Source organism: Rhinatrema bivittatum, chromosome 15 (genome assembly GCF_901001135.1).
Source record: "Rhinatrema bivittatum chromosome 15, aRhiBiv1.1, whole genome shotgun sequence".
NCBI classification, from domain to species: Eukaryota; Metazoa; Chordata; class Amphibia; order Gymnophiona; family Rhinatrematidae; genus Rhinatrema; species Rhinatrema bivittatum.
This window is the reverse complement of record NC_042629.1, coordinates 30984984-31007111: the sequence shown is the minus strand read 5'-3', so window position 1 is coordinate 31007111 and position 22128 is coordinate 30984984. Positions and strand designations below refer to the sequence as shown.

At 43.3% G+C, this 22128-nt stretch overlaps 1 protein-coding gene across 1 annotated transcript in view; it reads right to left on the bottom strand.

Annotated features, from left to right (window-relative positions):
* RIPK4 (receptor interacting serine/threonine kinase 4) overlaps positions 1-22128 on the bottom strand; it is a 64094-nt gene that overhangs the window by 31138 nt on the left and 10828 nt on the right. The window contains exon 2 of the mRNA XM_029578571.1: positions 6012-6303. Coding sequence (XP_029434431.1) covers positions 6012-6303 — 292 coding nt within the window. The remainder of the gene's footprint in view (positions 1-6011; positions 6304-22128) is intronic.

Here is a 22128-nt window from a genome sequence, read left to right as displayed (position 1 = left end):
CCAAGTTGGTCTTTTTCTAGTGTCATTTACTAGGTTATGTTCCCCCTCCCCCCACATGCTAATCCATGCCTGGATTTATCCCACTGCATGCAGGGATTTGTAGGACTACATTTCCATGTATGCAATGGGGCTATAGGGGAAGGGGGTAAAACCAGGGTATCACCCGATAGAGATTGATCACTGATATTTTGAGTACTTGACTTGATGAAAGCAGCAACTATTGTAGTTTTTGGACTGGTTAAACAGTTAAGAGCTTAACTTACTTTAAGATGAAATGCAATTTAGGGGGCAGTTGCAAACAGACTGTGTATTGGCAAAACAGATGGATGCTTTTAACATATGAGGTGCTGCAAAACTTCAAAGAGAGAGTACCTGTGTGTATTGTTTCTCTTTGAAAATCAGGAAATGCAAAGCATGCACGTTAAAAAAGGCATCAATAGAGCACTCATGCATTTGAAAATCCAATGTATGCAAGCTGCTTTCCTGCCTGACCTGAAGGCTTCTGCAGCAAAGGCTCCATTTAATGCCATTAAAAACACGTGTTGTGGACTGGCCTGCTGGTAGTGTTGCACACCGCCACACAAGATTTCTGGCCCAATCCCCGGTCCAGTCTTCCACTCCCTGGGTTGGCTGGGGCTGCTGAAAGAGGCAGCAATCACAGTCTCTGGGTGGGGGGTGAGTGAGGGAATCATGGTCATCACTCAACGGTGACACCTACTGGCCAGATTCAAAGTCCATGACTGCAGGATTCTAAAGGGGCCCTGGTGCATGACACCCCCCCCCCCCCCACCACCAACAGTGAACACCTGTTGCTGCAATGACCAGAGTAGGGGTGCTTGGGTGGGGCTTAACACATTATGGGCTTAACACCAATGAAAAAGGTGTAGTTATAACTTTGCTCCCTGCTTCAACGGCAGGGGAGAAGAAAAACAACCAATAAGGGCTGAATAACATAGTCTGGGTAAAACAAATAAGCATGGGTGTAGCTTGCTTATTGCGGCGGTTACTTCCCCTACTACCCCTAACTAATCAAGCTAGATATTTCACTTGGATGCAGCTCCATCACTGCTCTCTACATTAATGGTGGGGGTGGAAGGGAAATAGAACCAAAGAGCTAAGAGAAACAGATAAGTATGAGAGAAAAAATGTGTGAAGCTTGCTGGGCAGACTGGATGGGCCGTTTGGTCTTCTTCTGCCGTCATTTCTATGTTTCTATGAGAGGGGGAGATTATAAAATTGAATATTTGTGAATGAAGCCTTATGGCACCAGGATCCTAACCCTGATTCAAAATGAGCTGAAAGCAGAAAAGAGGAGGAGGAGGAGGAGGAGGAAACTGCTGGGTTCAGAATAAAACACACAACCTATGTAACACAAACATATGTTTTGCTGCATTTGAGGCGTTTCAGTCGGGCCAAGTTACCTGGGCAAACACCTTTTAAAAAAAAAAAAAAAAAAAAAAAAAAGAAGGTTAGCCCTCTTACAGACTCCAAGAAAAAAATGTTGCTATTACATAGTTACCAGAAATGTGCTATGAATAATTTGTACTGTGACTCCCAGTGTAGATTTTATGATTAAAGATTAGATACAGCAGAAATGCTATCAGGTATCCAGGCCCAAATCTCAGCCTGCTTGTCTGACAATACTGCCTGGATGTCTCAGTCACCTTAAACTCAACAAGGCAGAACTAATTTTTGGAAGGGGTTAATGGTGGTTGCAGTGTATTTGATTTTCAGAAGGCATTTGACAAAATCCCTCATAAGAGACTCCTGAGAAAATAGAGGATCTGTTCCAGATTTTATAGACCTCTATTATATTCCCCCCCTTCAGAGTTAGCTGAGGGAGGGATATGGTAGAGGTCTATAAAATCATGAGTGGCATAGAAAGAGTAAATGTGAATCAGTTGTTTACTCTTTCAAAAAAAAATACAAAGACTCAAGGACACATTTAAAACAAATCAAAATATTTTTCGCTCACTCAACACACAATTAAGCTCTGGAATTCATTGCTGGAGTATTTGGTTAAGCCAGTTAGCATAGCTGGGATTAAAAAACAAGTTTTGGACAAGATCTTGGAGTAAAAGCCCATAAACCATTATTAACCAAGTGGACTTGGGGAAAGCTACTACTTATCCCAGGGATAAGCAGCATGATCTGTACCTACTATTTGGAATCCTGCTAGGTACTTGTGACCTGGGTTGGCCACTGCCTGAAACAAGATACGGGGCTTGATGGACCCTCAGTGTGACCCAGTATGGCAATTCTTGTGTTTTTATGTTCTCTCCTCAAACCTATTTCCCCTCTTCCACCTTTCTCTATTTCTGTGGATAACATGGTAATCCTCCTAGTCCCCTCAGTGCTTAACCTTGGGGTCATCTTCGATACCTCTCTTTCCTTCTCTAAATACATATCCAAAACATTTTCTATATAACATCACCAAAATTTGCTCCTTCGTTTTGGCACACACTACCAGAACCCTTATCCACTCTCTCATCGCTTCAACCATCTCACTTCACTACATCTATTCAAAATTCAACTGTCAGCGTTGCTACACGAATATATCCCTTCTTCTCCAGTCATTACATTGACTCCCTGTCCATTTCCACATACAGTTCAAGAGCCTTCACTCTGCAGCTCCTCACTCCCTCTCCTCGTGCACTCTGCCAGATTTTAACCACTCATAACCAATGAAATCCCCAGTTTCTTCTGCACCACATGTTTATTTTGATTAGAGTGTAAGCTCTACTGAGAAGGGACAGTCTCTTATGTACAGCGCTGTGTATGTCAGGTAGCACTCTGGAGGTGATAAGTAGTAGGAGGAGATGTGCACCTGGTCATGGACATATGCATGATTGTGAAGGTGGTGGGAGAAGCAGGGTCATTTTCTTAGCGTTTTCAGCAGTTTGTTTTTGAAGGTGGAATACATTCCTTTGCTGAATACTCCTGTCTTTTTTGTGGGTGTATGATTGAGAGGTTGGTTCTGGGGGTTTTTTTGTGACAGTTGATTTTCCACATTTACAACACTGATGCTGCTCAGCTGCTAAGGGTGTTGTACACAAACTGGAACATTATTTATCTTAGTAATACGCATACCATTAAAGGTAGAATTACCAGGTGGCTTCATGTCAGACAGGTCGAGGCAGACTTTCTTATCTTAGTGCATGTGCAGGCCTATTCTTCTATGTTTCTTAAGAAAATTAGAATTACAAGTTCTTACATGCACTAGGGTAAACTTAGGACTAGCTCTTCTTGTCCCCATCGACCTTGAACTGCTTGGAAACTTAGAATTTAAAGATTCCAGGTTTCTTCAAAAGGTGTGTTGTGCAACAAAAAGCCAGAGATCATAACCTCACCACAAAGTGCGTCAAAATTGCTTTTAAAAAGGTATGTTAGTTCCTTAACGTTTTTTGAAAACAATAAAACAAAAAACAAAGAATGATAAAAGTCAGGACAAGACCATGCAACTGTGTCAAGCTCCTTTCATGCACAGTTAACCCGTAACATGGTACTAATCAATGGCAAGGCAGCATTAGCAATGCCAGATCATAATCACGATGTACCCCAGCTTCCCTGAAAATGTCAGCTTTGAAAAAAAAAAAGAATTAAAAAGTAACAAGACTTGCTTTAAAATCCTTTAAAATAGACTCTATGTTATTGTGCAATGAATGCACAGGAGCATACCAGAATCCGCTCTATAAACACTTAAAAAAAAAAAAGCTTAACAATATCAACTTTTTGCTATTTTACTGTACAGTCAGCTATTTCAGGTGACGTCCCCGTGAGGCTCGAGCACACTATGATGTCATCAGGCATTGTTAAAGCTGCCCAGCCATTGGCTGGAGCCTCAAGTGATGACCATGTGCTGAGGAACAATGCACGGTCACATGATGGTCTCTGGCAAATCTCAACCCTCGATTTCCCCCATCCCCCAGACAATTCTATTAAATGTATTAAGGCATTCACAGGATAAAATGCTAGGGCATATAATGTAGAACACATTTTAACAATTTTAAAAGAGTCAGAATCAAATCAAATATGGATACAGTCAGCCAGCACAGACTGTTTCATTTCACTTCGCAGAGAAGTAAAATTGTGATGGGCCAAATAAAATGGGGTCGGCTTATATTAGCTAACATGGTTAGCAGAGCACTACAGCTCCTCATAGTTTTAGCAATACTGTGATCAATAATTGCATATATGTGTGTCACGTTTTATTCTATTATTTTTTTTACTTGCCAGTTTCCTCCTGCTCCTCTGAACCAGAGCAGGGAGCTGGCACCCATGAGCCTTTACTCACAACTGCCTAGGAATTTTTCCCCATTTTATATCTTCCCCCCCCCCCCCCCCAAACATATGTTTAGTCCAGTCATTGCAGTGAAATGTCCTAGAGCAGGGACCATGCACTGGGACTCCTTCTAGAACCCTGCAATGATGGACCCTGAATCTGGCCACTAGGTGTCACCCTTAGGCAAGGACTATGGCTCCCCCCAGGGGTTGTGAACACTGCCTCCACAGCAGCTTTGTTATTCATTAACATTTTCATAGCACATTGCTCTTAACGTCAAAGCAACTAACAAGAAAACAGACAGGCATTCTCGCGTTTAGAAGGGGCGAGGTTGCTTGGCTCGGATTTTATGACTCAGGACTTTGACATGAACAGGATTTGTTCAACTGCAAAACAAAACAGAAGCAGGAATAAGAACCATGCACCTCAGTCAAACTCTTGCAGCTTTGCTTCTTGAAACTAATGCTGGAGAATAAAAACATTTATAAGGATGCTGTGTCCTGTGCAGGGCAGTAGTCACAATGTTTTGACAGAGAAACCATCGATGTTTTAGCACAGGACAGAATTTAACAGAGGAAAACAAAAACACTCTACTAGGTCTCTCTCATCTGCCTTACAACCCAGCTGCAGTCCTGCAGACCCTACCCGATACCACTAAGAATCCCCTGGTGCCTGTTCCATATGTTCAGAAACAGTTTTTGCCTCTACCACCTCTATTGAGAGACTAATCCATGCAGCCACTACCCTTGCTATGAAACAAGAATGCTTCCTTACATTATTCCTGATTGAACCTCTCTTTTTCATGGCTTACATCATGACCCCTTTAGAGATGAGTCAAAACAACTATGACTGTCGCACTGCACATTTCATTCCAATTATAGCAACTGATGACATCGGCTACACTGACCGCATCCCTGATTTGGAGGCTATTTCCTCCTGTGGCTTGCACCACCCTATCAGTTAAAAGTTACTTGTAGAAATAATTAAACGTAAGACCAGAAAATCCTGTGGAATGCTGAGGAAGATGGCTGTGAAAGATTCCATGCTTGCTCTAGTCATAGTCCAATGCTTCTGGCCAAAATTAGCTCCCTGCGTGCAAGCATAGCAGCATTTCCAGCCGATGGGTGAAGCTGGTACTGTGCGTGTACAGATCGGCCTGTTAGTTTACATATTGAAGACGCGCTGAAACAGCACACCAGAGCAAATACAGTCATGAAAGTCATCAGTGTTTAATGTTTCATATACTGACTTGTCAATGCTAAAATTTGCATATGAATGATGCACTGACATAATGTTGCATTAATGAAATTGGTAAATTGTCTCTCTCCATTTCCTAAGGAGCATATGCCACAACACATAAAAAGATGCCAATCCAAAGGATTTCATGCTGTGCTGACAGCATTGAAAAGGTGGCAGTTTAACAAAGAACCTTAAGCTACACCAATTATATTGAAAGGGCAATGGTCCTGCTAGGAGTTCTAAAGTAAGAGAACCACCAAACTCACTCACACCTTCGGGAGTTTTTAGCCCTGGAGTCCATCAAGGTGACCTCCCATGACTAAAAGGCCAGAAAGGTGCCTTCATCTAGAGCTTCTTCAGTCAAGGTGGATCACCTGGCCTTGTTTCTCTCTAGTGGCTGTAAAAGTTGTCTCTGTGGCACCTACCTATTTTAGCCAAAACAGGAACCCAGTGGGCTGTCAGAGTAACCCTATTGATTTCCATCACATACCTTGACATGATAATGGGCATCCAGTAGGATGTTAGCGGGTTTCAGGTCCAGATGGAGCAGAGGTGGCGACATGCAGTGCAGGAAGTTCATGCCCACCGCGGTCTCATGAATGATGCGGAAGCGCAATTCCCATGGCAAAGGCTCAGAGGCGAGCAGCTTCTCCAACGACCCGGTTTCCATGTACTCCATGACCAGGCCAACAGGCTCCCTGCAGATGCCGTACACTGGAAGGATGTAGCGGAACTTGGCCATTTCCATTTTCTTGGCTTCTTCTAGCAGCTCTGTACGCTCCCTAGAAATAAACAAACCCAAAACAGGATTAAAAGGACTATCCCAGATATACCACAGGGGAATCTTCATTTCAAAACTAACTCTATAACTAAAGCACTGCTCATGCTCTCCTTCAAGGATTTTTTTCCTGTCTGCTGTTCCAAATTAGGAAAATTTGTATATGCAACAGTTTCTGATAATTTTAAATATATGTCTTATACTTATATACTGCCTTCTGACATAAATCAAAGTGCTGTACAATCTGTTAATAAAATATCATAATACAATTAGCATCAAAAGTACCAATATTGTGGAATCTCTAGCTGGGTTGTGAATTAGCTTTCCATGTTTAATCTATTTGGAAAAAAAGACAAGGTGCATCTCAATTTATAGTAAGGGACAGGAGACGGTATAGAAGTTATTACATAGATTGTATTGTACATCTGTCCTTTTTACAAAATGTAGTAATACAAGCAAATATTGTTAGCAAGGCTGTGGACAAATTGGGACTTTCATTATATACTCATGTGGTTGGGTTGTGGGGGAAGTACAGTTTTTTGATCAGAAGTGATGGATCGCACATCCCAGATCTGTGGTCAACAATTAGTGGAAGATGCAGAACTGCATCTCCTGGGGCTTTGGCCCAATAGAGGGGTTATGAAGGGAAGAAAAAAAAAACAAACAAAAACTAGTTGGACATCTACTACATGCAGCCGACTAATGATTGCCCAAACTTGGAAACTGATCCCTACCATTGGTGGTTGGGAAGCAAAGGCAGTGGACATAGCATCAGTGGAGAAATAAAATTTACATGCTTCGAGATCAGGCACAAGACAGTGCCTGATCTCTTCCCCCTTTCCAAGTCCTTATTGGACTTGGAAAGGGGGAAGTCCTTAATGAGTGCCTGGTTTCTTTCACAAACCAGTTGATGCCTTTGGGTCAATATTGGTTTCTACCATTTATGTGTAGCTTGGACCTTACTCTGCCAGTTCAAAATGTATATCAGTGTATTATGTCTCAGACGTACTTACCAGATACAGTTTGTAAATGGTTGTTTGATTGCCATGGGAAAAATAAAATAGTAATACTACCACCAATACATAAAAACTCCCTTCCCAATCTTACAACACATCTCAAACCTGCCAGATATCTCCAGAGCACGGTTCTTCCACCATTCCCACCAATAGATTTACCCTAGACCCACTTCATCCTTGGGAAAAAGCCATGTCTCTAATTTTTGGTGGAAAGTCAAATCTACTTCCTGTCCAATGGCCACGTATATCTTATTCCAGCAAGTAGGTGCCACCACCGAGAAGGCTCTTGCCCTTAGAGAAAGTTTAACAACTTCATTAGACTTAAGGTGTATTAAAGAATATAATGATTCATTACAGCGGTGGTATTCATGGGCAGAGTAATGTATTTACAGCACTCAGTAGGGTAAGTTGCTATAGACAACCAGAAGACAAGTATTGGATAAATGCAAACAACCTCTCAGTCTTTTATAATGGAGAGACATTGAGATCCGTGGAGCTGCATACACAAAACACACAGAATAGAATGGCAGATAAGAACCATAAAACCAATCTAGTCTGCCCAATTTAATTCCTGCTACAATACCAAAGAGCTGCATGGATCTCAGATTTTCCCTTTATTTCTTCACCATTAAAGATGTGCTTATGTGGGGAAGAAATATTCAAAGAGGAAAAAGCAGCTGAGATCTAGAGAGAGGTGAATGGCTATGGCTCACCACCCCCGTAATAAGGGGATCTTGAGAGGTATATGCAAGTCTTTATTCAGTCTTCAGCCTATGGGACCAATTTTCTCTTATCTTGCTTTTCAGGAGTATTAAAATAAGTGTTTGCAAAAATAACTCCAAAACGTAAACATGGCTACTGGTCATTTGCTCTCAATATCCCCTGCGTCATCATGAAAGATGCACTCCTTTTGGTACAGGTGGATGGACGCAGGCGGGGCTGCTGACAAGCAGGGCAGAGAGGAACAGAACAATCACCACAACAGAAAAGCCATGGTCCTCACAAGGATGGGGTATAGTAGCGCCTTCTATCTGAGCTCAGGAACATCAGCTGTGAGTAGAGGGCCACAAGGCTGAATCTTCTGCTTGGAAGTGAGGAAAGAGATTTCTAGGTGATATGAAACTGGGGGTCCCAGAATAAGACTGCTGCTCAATCCTAAGAGCTTCTGTATGATTTCTCTGCTCACTGACCCTCACTTTAAGGATTTCTTTACCCAATTGCTAATATGGAGGATAAGTGTCTTCATCAAAGTGGAGATTCTTTCTGAAACCTTTGTAAGAAAGCCATCTCCTCTTACTTCTTGGGCATTCTTCTATTCATCAGCAACATACCCTGCACCCCCACAACAAATATTCATGAAGGAGGCAGAGGCTCTGCACACATTGCTAACCAGGATTTTTCTTTTTTTTTTCCTCCTGCTCTAAGGGCTTATAGTTCAGCTGGAACCAGCCTCTACTGGGCTAAGGGTCCATGTATCATTCACCATTACCCAAGATATTACCTCCCCCCAAGTTAGCCAAGTCACCCTTAGCCAGAAGCCATAGACTGTCTCCTTCCAGATCCAGATATTCGTGCAGGCTGAATCTGGCCAGTAGATGTTGCTGCTGTGTGATGACTTCTCCTCTGGAACTGCCAGCTCTGCCCCTGCAGCATCCCCAGCTCCAGCCATCCTGAGGCACAGAAGCCAAACTTTGGACTCTAATCCTGCTTGGCACCGAGACGATGACCAACAATCCCCCCCCCCCCCATTCACAGCTGGATTTACACACGTGCCTAGGGCGCCAAATTTTGATGGCACCCAAAAACTGGGATTGCCACACTGCTCTCATTTCTAGCAGTGAAATTTCCCAATCCTAATATTCTGCCTATGGGCACCATAATCTTAAATCCGGCTCTGCTGCCCCCTAACCCAGCCACTGCAGTGATAGTCCTCCAACTGAGAGGCAGGACTCCCTCCCTTGTAAAGCTGGCCATAGTTGCTGCTCTTGAGTGATGGCTGGGACTCCCTCCAGGATGGGCAATGAGCACATTCTCCAGACCTTCCCCAAGCCCTGACAGCCCAAGCCAAAAATACATTTTAACTGGATGGAGAATTCACGCTGTATAAACATCGTCTCTCTGCAGATCCTTGCTCCAGGGTGCCTTTGTTCTGCTAGCAGATTTGGATCCATTTGGTTTGATTGCCAATTATTATGGTGTGCGGCTCAGCTAAAAGACAACATTGCACTTCCACCCACCAGCATCTGTCAGGGTCTCCCAAGTAAACAGGAGTTTGATCCTTGAGCTCATTAAACCCTGGTTAAATAATCAAAGATCTGCATGGATTGTACTCCCTGTGAGATATGGGCATTCAGTATCCGAGGCAGGCCCTCCCACTGGGGTTGGCTCAGCATCCTCCTATTCTGCCTGGCGACATTGGTGCAGTTAGCTTTAATGAAATGTATCTCCGCCCCCCCCCCCCCCCCTAAAAAAAAAAAAGTTTCCTAATTCTTTCCTCACCTCAGATTTAGAGCCAGATTGAAGTGGTAAAAAAAAAAAGTGCATAGAGACTGCAAATCACTTCACAGATGCAATTCTGAAATAGTGCACTTTTTGCCCAAGGATTTAAAGTTTCCTGCATTTTCTGTAAAGGAAAAAAATATCTACAGAAATAAAACTGCAAACAAAAACTAAATGTCCAGGAAGCACTAACAGATCTTTTTTTTATTTTGACCTAGTGGTTTCCTCCTGCTCCTTATTCTAGCCGAGCTGGAATCTGGTACCGTGAGCCTCCATTCACAGCTATCTGGGGATTTTTCTCTCCATTTTATCCCCTTGTTCAGCATATTTTAGTCCAATCGTTACAGTGAGAGTCCAAGGCCAATAGCCACACACCAGGACTCTTTCCCGAACCCTACAATCATGGCCCTAAGTGTCTTCATTGCATAAATGACTCTGGCTCCTCTCTTTCCCCCATCCCCAGGACTGTGGACTAGTGTAGCTGGGTTCAAAAAAGGTTTGGATAAGTTCTTGGAGGAGAAGTCCATTAATGGCTATTAATCAAGTTTACTTAGGGAATAGCCACTGCTATTAATTGCATCAGTAGCATGGGATCTTCTTGGTGTTTGGGTAATTGCCAGGTTCTTGTGGCCTGGTTTGGCCTCTGTTGGAAACAGGATGCTGGGCTTGATGGACCCTTGGTCTGACCCAGCATGGCAATTTCTTATGTTCTTATGTCCCTAAACCGCCCCCAGCTCAGGTCATTCTGGGGAATGGAAGACCTGAGTCGGGAATCAAATCCAGGCCCTTCCACTTGGCAGTGCTACTGAGCCACCAGGCCGGTCCTCATCCACTTTTCTTATAATTTACCCTGGATCTTGTTTCATGCTGACTGGCATTATGAAATTTGAGGGAGAGAAATGACTTGAAAAAGGAAAAATGGGAAGAGAACTCAATGTCATGGATCAAGATGGTAGCATAATCTATGTGCTCCCACTTTAATATAGTTTATGGGACTCCAGCTATGGACTCTTGCTTAAAAAAAATTTCTGGTACACACTGCAGAGCATATGGTGACACGCAGGAAAGCAGCAGAAATAAAGAATTTCTTTGGCACAGACAAAACAGCTGTTAGGCACTCTGCAGGATAGACCTTCCTCGTGCTGTGAAGACCAAGCCTATCTCAAAAGTAAGTCAGCTCTGGAGGCAACAGAAGGGCACCCCATGTGTCACGTCTCCGGCCCCAGCATTGAGTTCTGGCATAACCCCTGGCACTGGCTCCTTGTTTGCACAGACTCTCTTCTCTTCCTGGTTTTACAGGCCCAGCATCCTGGACTTCCTGTGGTGCGCCCTGATATCATCACTCTTCCTGCATACAAGCTTGTTCATTCAGCTAAGTGATTCTTGAGTAACAAGCTCTGTCCCTGTGCGTTTTGAGCCTTGGATTCTTGCCTTCAGTCCTGACCTGGGCTGTTCCTGATCTCGCCTTGCCTGCTTATCAGACTTCTTCTGCCTCTTGCCTGGATTGTGCTCATCGTCTGTCGGCTGCCTGCAGGTCTGCTCGCACGGGCCCTAAGGGTTTATAGGTCCACCTCTGGTCAGTCCAAAAGGTCTCCAAGAGTGGCCAGAGGACATGGCTCCAGGTCTCAAAGAAATAGAGCCTCTGTAAAAGGGGGAATTTTGATCATCATATATCTGAGCTGAGGGGTGAAGTCACAGAGATGGGCAGTAGGATTGATGAGGTGGAACAACGAGCTGAGAAGTTATCTGAGCAGTTAATGGAGCTGCAAAGACCTCTAAAATGGAGTTGAGAGATAAACTTGAGGACCCAGAAAATCGGTCACACTGGACTAACATATGGATTAGGGGCTCTGCCAGAGACTAGTGAATATGAAAACTGCATGGAGGTGGTGCAGAGAATAAGTGAGGAGCTTATGGAAAGTGGAGAGAAAGAAGCATCAGAGACTTTGCAAATTAAGATAGAGAAGGTACATGGAACTCTTGGCCCACAATGTTAAAATATGCCTAGGGACATTGTTGTTTGCTTCCGGGATTTCCCAGTGAAAGAGAAACTGGTAGCTAAAGCTAGAGGTCTTGGTACCTCTAGCTTTAGCTATTTGGCAATTTGTTCCTGGTCATTCAAATAGAGAAGGGAATTCAGAGAAATAACTGGAACACTTAGAAGGTGGAATATGAAAAATATGGATGGATTTTCCCTTTTGGACTGAGTTTTACTGTGCATGGCAAAACCTTTAACATTAAAGCTCTCAAGGAGGCTAGAAATGCTTTACAGAAGGCTGGTCTGGGCAAGGACTGTGAGGCTGCACAAGTGGAATCTAGCAAAATGGCTACAGCGCCTCTACCTCGCCGGGACTTTTCAAAACATCAGCGCAGCATCAAGACGGGTAGACTGAAGGAGAGATCAGCGCTTTCTTCTTTCACATACCGTGGGAGCTGTGACTATGATAAGCGGCTGTGGTGACTCTAAACCCGAGTAGCTGTATGGAAAACGGAGAAACGCACTATTGTTTACTGCCACATCTGCTGTGTGGGGGTCATTGCTCCACAGGGATCTTCGCCGGGGGCGAGAGGGCATTAAAGTGTGGTGAGATGGAAGAAAGGTGGAGGGGATTTGAGGCTTTGTGAAAGAGGAAGGAAGGGGCAGGGAGGGATAGGGGAGAAAACAGTGGGGTTTATACTGTTCTTAGTGTAATGGCTGGATTGAATACATTGACATTAAATGTGCCAGTGGAGAGGCAGATACTGTTTGAAGAGGCATCCTGGCTGAAGGGGATGCTGTGTTGGTACAAGAGACATTTGTGGAGGGTGGATGAGCGACTGCTGACACACAAGGATTTTAGCATCAGATTGTGTGAAAAATAAATGCGGGGGACTGGGAAGATCATTTAGGCAAACTCAGTATAGTGATACTAGATATTCAGAAGGATACAGGGTGAAGATTTGCATTCTTAAAATGTGAAGATTGGAAGAGTGATGATATTATAGTAAATCTTTATGCTCTGAATATTTGAGCAGGTAACTTTTTTTTTTTTTTTTTAAATTGATCACAGAGGAAGAGACATCCTTTGCTAACGGGTGGAGACTTTAATTTAACAATCAAACCGGAATTGGATAATTCAGCCCTCCCAGGTGCTGTTCAGAAAAAGCAAAGAAGGAAATTAGTGCCTGAACCTCGTGGATGTAAGGCGAGCATTAAACACTACCACTAGGGACTTACCCTAGGATAGATCAGATATTGGTAGACATGGCCTTGCTAGGACAGGTACTATCAGCTGACAGTTTGGGCAAGAGTAAGGGGTTTTATGACCACAGAGCAAAGAGATTCAGGAGATGAAACAACGCTCTGTTAAGAGATGAACGAGTATGTCGCAGGCCAAAGGCTGAGATTCAGGAATATCGGACACTTATTTATTTATTTTATTTATTTAAATTTCTTATATACCGGCATTCGCGATGGGAGTCGCATCATGCCGGTTTACAAATAACAAGGTGTGACAACAGAATAAATACTTAATAACTTAAAAACATTAACATGTGATAGAAGAATAAGGTAGCAGTTACAATAAAACAGGGATAAAATGCAACTTGGAATGAAGAGAAGGCAAAAGAGAGATTAACACTGAGATAACAAAAGAAATGACAGATGTAGTTAGGTCCAATATGGCATGGGATTGTTTAAAAGCAGTAGTAAGAAGTAAACTTATAGCATGGGCCGCCTCAAAAAAAAAAAAAAAAAGGATGAAACTCTCACTGAATTCAATTAAAATCTTGGAAGGTCAACATAAATGCAGTGGGTCTGGAAGATCTGGACTGAAATGGAAAAACAGTAAGGGGTAAGCTAAAAGATTTGTATGTGGACTCCATTCAATACCAAATGCAACTAATCATGCAAGTATAATTTTCAGCATGGGACTAAAGCTTCTAGACTGTTAGTGATAATGTTTATAAAGAAGATTGCACAATCCCAGATCACACATTTTAGGGATGGGGAGTCTATGACCCTAATAGGATAAGGACAGATTTCAGCAAGTTTATCAAGAGCTTTACTCTTTGGATGGATCTATAATTTGCAAAGTGTAGAGACGCTGGTGATTAATCAACAGCAGCAGCAAAGGCTGGATATGAAAATATAGTGCCAAACTTTTCCAGACAATAAAACCTTTAACAAGTAAATAAGAGGCCAGGAATGATCCTGCTGAAGTCTTTGCTGCATAAATATTCAGATTTTGCAGATTAGTTGCCCCAGGTTTGTTCTGAAGGGTCCTGGTGAGTGGCTGGGACCACGGTGAGGGTGGAGGAGCAGAGCCATTTCAGTCTGGGTCCACAGAACAGCCCTATCTGATCTCAGGCTTTTACTGCTGGTTAAATGGTAACAGATTACCAAGTGATCATTTCCAATAACCTCTAAATTAAAAGCAGGAAACAGGGAAGGCAAGCAGACGTAGCAAAAGAGCCGGTTAATCAACAACCTCGTCTACATAACCTGACAAACAACCTGAAAAATTCCCTTTTATAAATAGCAGATGCTTACAGGACAAGGATTTCCAAAAGCTGCCAGGAACGGATGCTCTTTGCCCATGTAGGAATCGTAGCAAAGCTCAGGCAGGGCTGGATGTAGGCACGTGCCTTGGGCACCAAATTCAGAAGATGCCCGAAAACTGGGATTCCTCCCACTGAACTCCCGGGGGGGCAGAGGAAGGAGGGAAATCTCTTTCCCCATGGGCACCATCATCTTAAATCCGGCCCTAAATTCAGGACAGCCCGTGTTTGACTCTGTACTGCTAGGAGAGTAGTTCACAAGCTCAGACTTGCAGAAATACACATTTTACATCTATACACACACTTTCACTGGGCTTTTTCTACTGTTTTCCTTCAAATACACATGCATACATACTATATGTATAAACACCACTGGGCACCTTTTTTTTTTACCAGATAATGGATCAGGGCCTGGAGCAGTGAATTTGTTTTCCAGATAATGAGCATTTCTGGTTAACGAATCTTCCTATAAAAGTGTTCTATTGCAATGGTATTCGTGGATGATCCCTGAGGGCCACAAACTGGTGACATTTTCAGGATATCCCTAATGAATATGCAGATCAGAGATTTGAATGCACACTGCATCAGTTGTATGTAAATCTGTCTCATATATTCATTAGAGATATCCTGAAAACTCAACCAGAAGTTATTGTATATTTATCCAGAACTTCCACTCTTCTGAAAAATCCATTAAAAATGACTTGGTTCCAACCATTCTGGATAAACTGGACTCTGTCATACATATAATGCCTCAGGCTTAACGCGTGTTCATGGCAACATCACAGGACAGGGTGTCACAGTCACTGGCTGATGTCAAGAGCAGGAAAAGCACAGACAGCTTCAAAATTAATTGATTTAAATTGTTTTTATATACCGGTATTCGAGAAATACATCACATCGGTTTACAAAATTAAAATAGTACACTAAAATACAAATAAAAGCTAAATAAAGAAAATACAACATAGTAAATATATTAGAAATACAGATACAATAAACCTAAAATACTCAAAATTAGATAGTAAAGTAAAAGAATGGTATTATTCAATCAGGAAAAGCTTGCTGAAATAGCCAGGTTTTTAAGTTGTTTTTAGAAGTCCACTTTCACGGCACAGTAACATGAAAAAAGGTGCCAATCGTATTTAACTAGACAAACTGACTAAGTGCGAAGTGAAAGATACAGAGCAGGCCCCAAACACCTACCAGTGATTTCAGTTTTATCACTTATCAGCGATTCTATAACTATGGTGATATTCTAATACACATCTAAATGGGCCAGTTCAAAGGATGCCTCGGAAAAATCACATTTTGCATGGTGTTTTGAGCCTCATGGGCTCTCCTGGGGTGATGAGGATTAGGGTTGGCAGGGAGAAGTTTTACTTCCACCAGCCCAAATCCAGAGGAACTGGAACAAGTTTTCTAGTGAGGGTAGGCAAACTGTTTTTGATCTGTTTGTAATGAAAGTCTGCACCCCCAGCACTAACACCTATGCTCAAATCTCAGAATTCATTCCTGAAATAGACCTTTAATACCTAATCAATACCTATAAACGAAGCTTGACCGACGTGCCGCAAATGCGCAGTAGAGACCAGCTCTACCGCGCATGTGCGGGCGAGCACGTCGGTCTGACGCTAAGAAAAAAAATGGCGGCGTCCAGTGGCAGCAGCGGGCGGCGACGGCGGTAGCGGCCAGTAGCGAGGGAGGGAGAAGAGAGAGGGAGGGAGGGACGGAGAGAGAGAGTGAGAGGGAGGGACTGAGTGGGAGGGAGTGGGACTGGGAGAGAGGGGGAGGGAGTGACTGAGTGAGAGGGAGGGACTGAGTGGGAGGGAGGGGGGAACTGAGTGAGAGGGAGTGAGTGGGACTGAGGGAGAGAGAGGGAGGGGGAGGGAGTGAGTGAGAGGAGAGGGAGGGTGGGGAGGAGTGGGTGAGGGAGGGGGTGGTGAAGAGTGAGGGGAGAGAGAATGAGGGGGAGGTGAGAGACAGAGGGATGTAGCCAGTTTTAACGGGCTTAACGGCTTGTTACATATATTTGACAAAAACAAATTATTTTGTATAGCAATATTAGGACAGTGTCTAATCTCAGTCTAATCCATGTGAACAGAATGAGTCTAGAACGCAACTCTATCTCCCCATCTCAGTGTTCCAACAAGGAGCCAATTCCCACAACTGGGTGACCTGGCGGGATCGATCAGCTTTGGTAGAAGGTGAACAGTAAGCACCACAGGCTGTTCTGTACTGAGAAGTGTACTTTCTTGTTTATTCAGCAAACACTTAGCTAATCTTTCCTGTATTAAAGCATCACAGAACACTTAGCGCAGTTGGATCTTCCAAAATATTTTCACAACATGCTCTCAGCTCTTCTCAGCATATTCAGACAGTCACTGGATTCAGCTCTATTCGGAAGGAAAGCAGATTTTTGCCACATTGAATATCCACAACCTTCAGCTCTCCCTCCCCCATCACTGGAATAAAGACAGGTTTAGATCTGCCACCTCTCCTTGCATATCCAACCCATTCATTGGATTACAATTAGCATTCATACGGGGCTTGATATTTCTTCATGCAATAAACCCAGATTATTCACTTTCATAATCTATGTTCTCCACAGCAACAATCCTGTCCTCCTCACTACCCCCATTAATGCAATCGGATTGCCTGTCAAAAATATCAGGTTCAGGATCAAAGTCCTAGCAAATCCTTGTCCATTCACAGAAAAGGCAACAATTTCCTGTCACACAGGCAAACACTAATCTCGTTCCTATCTAAAGTGCAAGCCAATGGATTGAGACTGGGGTTTGAGCATCTCAATATGGGCTGCAGTTTTGCACCTACCACCTCATAAGCGAGAAAGAGAACATGAGGACTGTACCAAGAGGGGGCCTCCTGCTCCTTTCCCATTCCAAGCTTGGATGCTGACTGCCGTGAGAGCTGCCGTTTGCTCTGCAGGGCTCCCTGGATCATTCCACCTATTACCAGAACCAGCTGAAGCTCCCTTTTCCTTTCCTATTTTTAGCTCACAATCTCTTGTTCGGATTTATAGGTTTCATTATGGCCTATTTGTCTGTTTCTTTCTAGAAGTACTTTCTTCACTCAGTACTTCAGATGTCCACACTGTATTAAGAATGCAGGAAATGTTACCCAGGGTCGGCCCGATGGTCCAGCAAATCCAGCATCCAGGTGTCCGACAGCGGCCAAATTGACTTTACACATATCGCGCGACACCTGCAGGGAGCGCTGATGGAGATCCGTCCTGCAGCTCTCTTTGCTGTAATCGTACACTCCAGGCTGAATGGACGCACATAAAATGGCTGTTCCAAACTAACCCAGGACTCGGATTTGCGGGAAAGCGTACGTGTAACCCGCTTTCACACGTACGTATACGTGAACTGGCAAGAGGCATTCCAGCGGGGGACAGAGCTGGTGTGGAGTTCGGGCCTCTGTGCCAACCTTTTAGATTTAAAAAAAAAAAGAAAGTGTCTGTGAAACTTCACCTGCACAAGTTACGTCCTCAACAGAGCAGGCGCAACTTTGTGTGGGGGTTTTTTTGCACACGCTCGGTCACAAAGCAAAAATAGGTGCATAAATTTGTTTGGAAAATTTGGGGTGAAGTCTACAGGTAAAAGGCAAGTGCAGATTTAACCCCCCCCCCCTAAGTTATAAAATGACTATGTCCATCAGTGGGACACCTTCATGGGGGTCCCAGCACAACAGCCTCTGATTTATTGTCATGATAGAAGTTTGTTTGTTTTTTTTAAATTTATATTCTGCCTTTTGTGACTAGTCAGCCACAAAGCGAATTACATTCAGAAACCGCAGATATTTCCCTGTCCCCATAGGGTTTACAATTTAAGGGCCTGATTTACTAAAGCTTTTCTCCCATTCTGTGTCTAGAGGGAAACAAGATCCTAAGTTTGTATCTGAGGCAATGGAGGGTGAAGTGGCTTGCCCAAGGTCACAAGGATCGGCAGCAGGATTTGAACCCTGGCTTCCCTGTTTCACAGCCCACTGATCTAACCACAAGACTACCCTCTACAGATGAAATAAAAAATCAGAACAGAAAGAGGAATATTAATTGCCATTGTTGCAACTATTCAAGTCTCAATGTAACTGCTTACTGAGTTACATTTTATTAGTAGTATTTAAATTTAAATTTTTTTTTTTTTATTTTTTTTTTTGGAGGGAGAGGAACAGAACTACATCTTTAACTGAAGATTTCTGTCCTCTGCTCTTTGAGAAAGTCCCCGTCCTCTACGCCATATCTGCACCCACTAACTCAGATGTGGAATGGCCCCAGGCCAGGGAGGAATCACACAGGACTCCCTAACCTCTCACGTCCAACATAATATTTCAGGAAACAGATTGGACTTATGCACACTGTCTTTAAAATGCTTCTCCCATTTACAAAAAAACACTAGGGCTTCAAGAGATTAAAAGAAACTCAGCCATTCATTTGTTGAATAATTGGGGGTTTAGAGCAAATTTTAGTTCAGGTAGGGCTTCGAAGCAGTCACAGCACTGGATATAATGAGACTTACCCAAGGCCACAGAGAGTCAGTGCTAGTCCCAAACTGCAAGGAGATAATGTGACCTGTCCAAGGTCATACGTAAAAGCAGGTCTACTCTCTAGATCTGAAAATTTGGGAGAAAGAGGGCGGCAAAAAAAAAAACCAAAACCCAGATGCCACCTATTCACTTTTAAGACTCCAGCATCATACGAGAGATGGGAATGAATGCTGGGTAGATGTAGGGGGATGGAGATAAAGGAAGCAGGGTGGATGGTGAAGTTGCAGTGACAGGATGCTGAGCAGCAGAGAGAGGTGGATGATTGAGACTGAAAAACAAGGGCAAAGTGATTGATGTGGGTGTGTTGAGCAGGGAGTGGAGGGGAGAAAGAGGAGGATGCTGGGCACTATGGTCAGAGAGAGGGGGGATGCACAATATTCTGCCAAGACTGAGAAATGGATGTTGAGTGGGATACTTTGCCAAGATTGCAACTGATAGGCAGTTGTGTAAGATTGACGGTTCACCTAGGGTGCTTAATACCCTTGCACCAACTCTGATGGAGCTTCTATGAGAGGAATTCAGAATTTAGGAATCCCCAATTCTCAGTCACAAGTGCAAACCCCTTAGGCCATACTTCCATGTCACAGGCCTGGTTCTATTCCATTGTATGCAATATGGTTTGTTAGGGAAATCACAACTCCATCTCTATGCATGCAATAGGAGTAAAATCCAGATTAGGTCTTCAGTAAAGTGCTCAATATTTCAAAAGTGCACATGGCAACAGAGATCCTCAGCAGGGGCCCACTGGAGATTGGATTAGTACAAATTAGAGGTAATTAGCAGATCTTAGTCACTCCAAGTACCAGGATTGCTGTGAACAGGATAGACAGTGGAAAATGGTAGAGACTCCCATGGCGAGTCATGGTTCAGTCTAGAGTTTCTTTCAAATTTGTTTCATTGATTTCAGCATATAGGACACAGCACAAAGCATACAATCAGTCAAAATTTTCTGAATCTAAAATAATGCACTCGTTTCTATTCCCAAGTCCATCTCTCCTGCAGGTTTTAAAAAATTGCCTTGAAGGACTAGTACAGATAAGTTAGGCACTTCAAGCTTTCCAACTGATGTAGGAGCAAAGCAAGGGTCAGCTCAGAGTCCTTTCCTCAACTGGATAAAAACGATAAAGGATATTCAGAAGGCACCCCCATAGTGCATGCTGCTAAGTGCAGAGGGCAGGAAAAACTTGAAAAATGCCTGGGTACAAGACATGGAGGGAGGAGGGCTGAAGGTCAGCAGGAAGATGACAGAGTGCCCAGTGAGAAAGTGATGAGATCAGATAGAAAGCAGGAGAACTAGAGAAAAGAAACTGCATAGAGTTGAGGAGCTGGAGCAATCAGAGTGAGGACCACCACTGGAAGATTAACATGCAGAGGAGTGTATGGCATGTGATAAGGGAATCCTGGCCTGATTAAATGTATAAAACAGTAATCAGCACTGGTCCACGGAGCAAAATGTCTGTGTGCGAGACAGAAAGAACAAGCAATGGGTGTGACAGAGGTGTGTAGGCTCCAATGGATGCTTGGGGTGACATGAAGTGACAAGACAGGAATGAAGACATCAGGAAAAGGGGAAGTAGTTGAGATGGCAGAGAAAAAGAAGACTGGTGTGATTTGGACTCATGGAAAGACAAGATAATATAGTTATGTTGGCAGGAAGGTACTGGAAACGCAAGTGGAAGACCAAGAAAGACATAGATCAATACTGTACACTGAGATCTTAAGGGTCATGACTCAAGCAAGAAACCAGAGCTTGACTGGGCAGCATACATAGTGGAGGGCAGTTACAGCTGCAGACCCTCCATGAGTGGGAAACATGTAGGAGAAGAGGACCGATAAGGCAGAGACTGAGGGTCCTGGTTAAAAGTTGGTCCCCGGGTGTGCTGGTGTTGCATAAGGTGCATCGATGGTAGTTCATCTTGGACTGGAAGAACCGTTTGGTTTCTCCCCCGCATTGCTATTAGGACACTTCTTCTATGGGAGGTGATATAGCACGCTGTTGGATTTGCAGGTGACTGATCTGTACACTTCTATGGCTTTGCACGATGCAGGTGGATGATAGTTTTCAAGACTTGCAAACACACATGCACAATGGAGGAAACAAGCCATACCAAATGTATATATTTCTTTAATCGGCACAGCAAGTATTAAAGAACATTTTAATTGTAAGTTGTGGGCTACATTTCAGCAAGAGGTACTTACTAGTTGAATTGTAAATTAGACTGCTTAAGTGTGCTTTTCCAGGGAAAAATATATGTGCGTATATTTTAAGTGTGAAAGTAAACTAGGCCTCGCGAAAGTCTCAGCTTACACGCATAAGTCAGCCGATTTTAAAACATGCGGGTGTCAAGGAAGTTAACCATCTTATCAATTAGCCCACCAGTTCACCCAGGCCTCCATGTCAAGACCCTCCTGATTCATCAGCCTGAACTCCCCCAGTCCATGCAGACCTCCACCCAGTTAGTACTAGACCATAAACACGTTTAATATCACATAGCCAGATAATTAGCAGGTGCAAAACTATGCAGCTACGTTGGAAGACATATGCAGGTATCTATTTAAAACAGCAGCTTACTGGAATGCTCTTATCCAGCCCTTTTTACATGCGTTTATGTGCTCGTGTTAGCGGATATAGGCGCGTATGTGTGATGTTTATAAAATACAGAATGCACACTTAGAAGCTACTTACGGGTGATTATGCTAATTTTTACGTGCATAATGTTTTGAAATTTAATCTTTAAGTTTGTACCTGAGGCAATGGAGGGTGAAGTCACTTGCCGAAGCTCAGAAGGAGTGGTAGAGGGATTCAAACCATGGTTTCCCTGGTTTACAGCCCACTGCTAACCACTAGGCTACTCCGTCATTCCTTCTAACCCCAATTCTGCTGATGTACACAGAAGCAAGTGGCAGAGGGAACAGTTGTTAAATTTGGTAGAAGATTCTCAGTGTAGAAGCATACATTTATTATGTGCTTTTTTACTGAGGACATAGAGAAGAAGACGGCAAGGAAGGAAGGGAGAGAAACTGACAGAGAGCATTCAAAGTCTCTAATCTTGCAGCTTCCCTTTGTGACCTGTTGCTGTGGAAATGTTTCCAATAATGCTTTCTACTAAGGGCTACTGACAATCACAGTGCTTATTCCACACAGACTTGTTTTTTGTTCATGGTATAAAATAGAATAAAGCAATACATCTTCAGCAGATTGCAGTAACAACAAC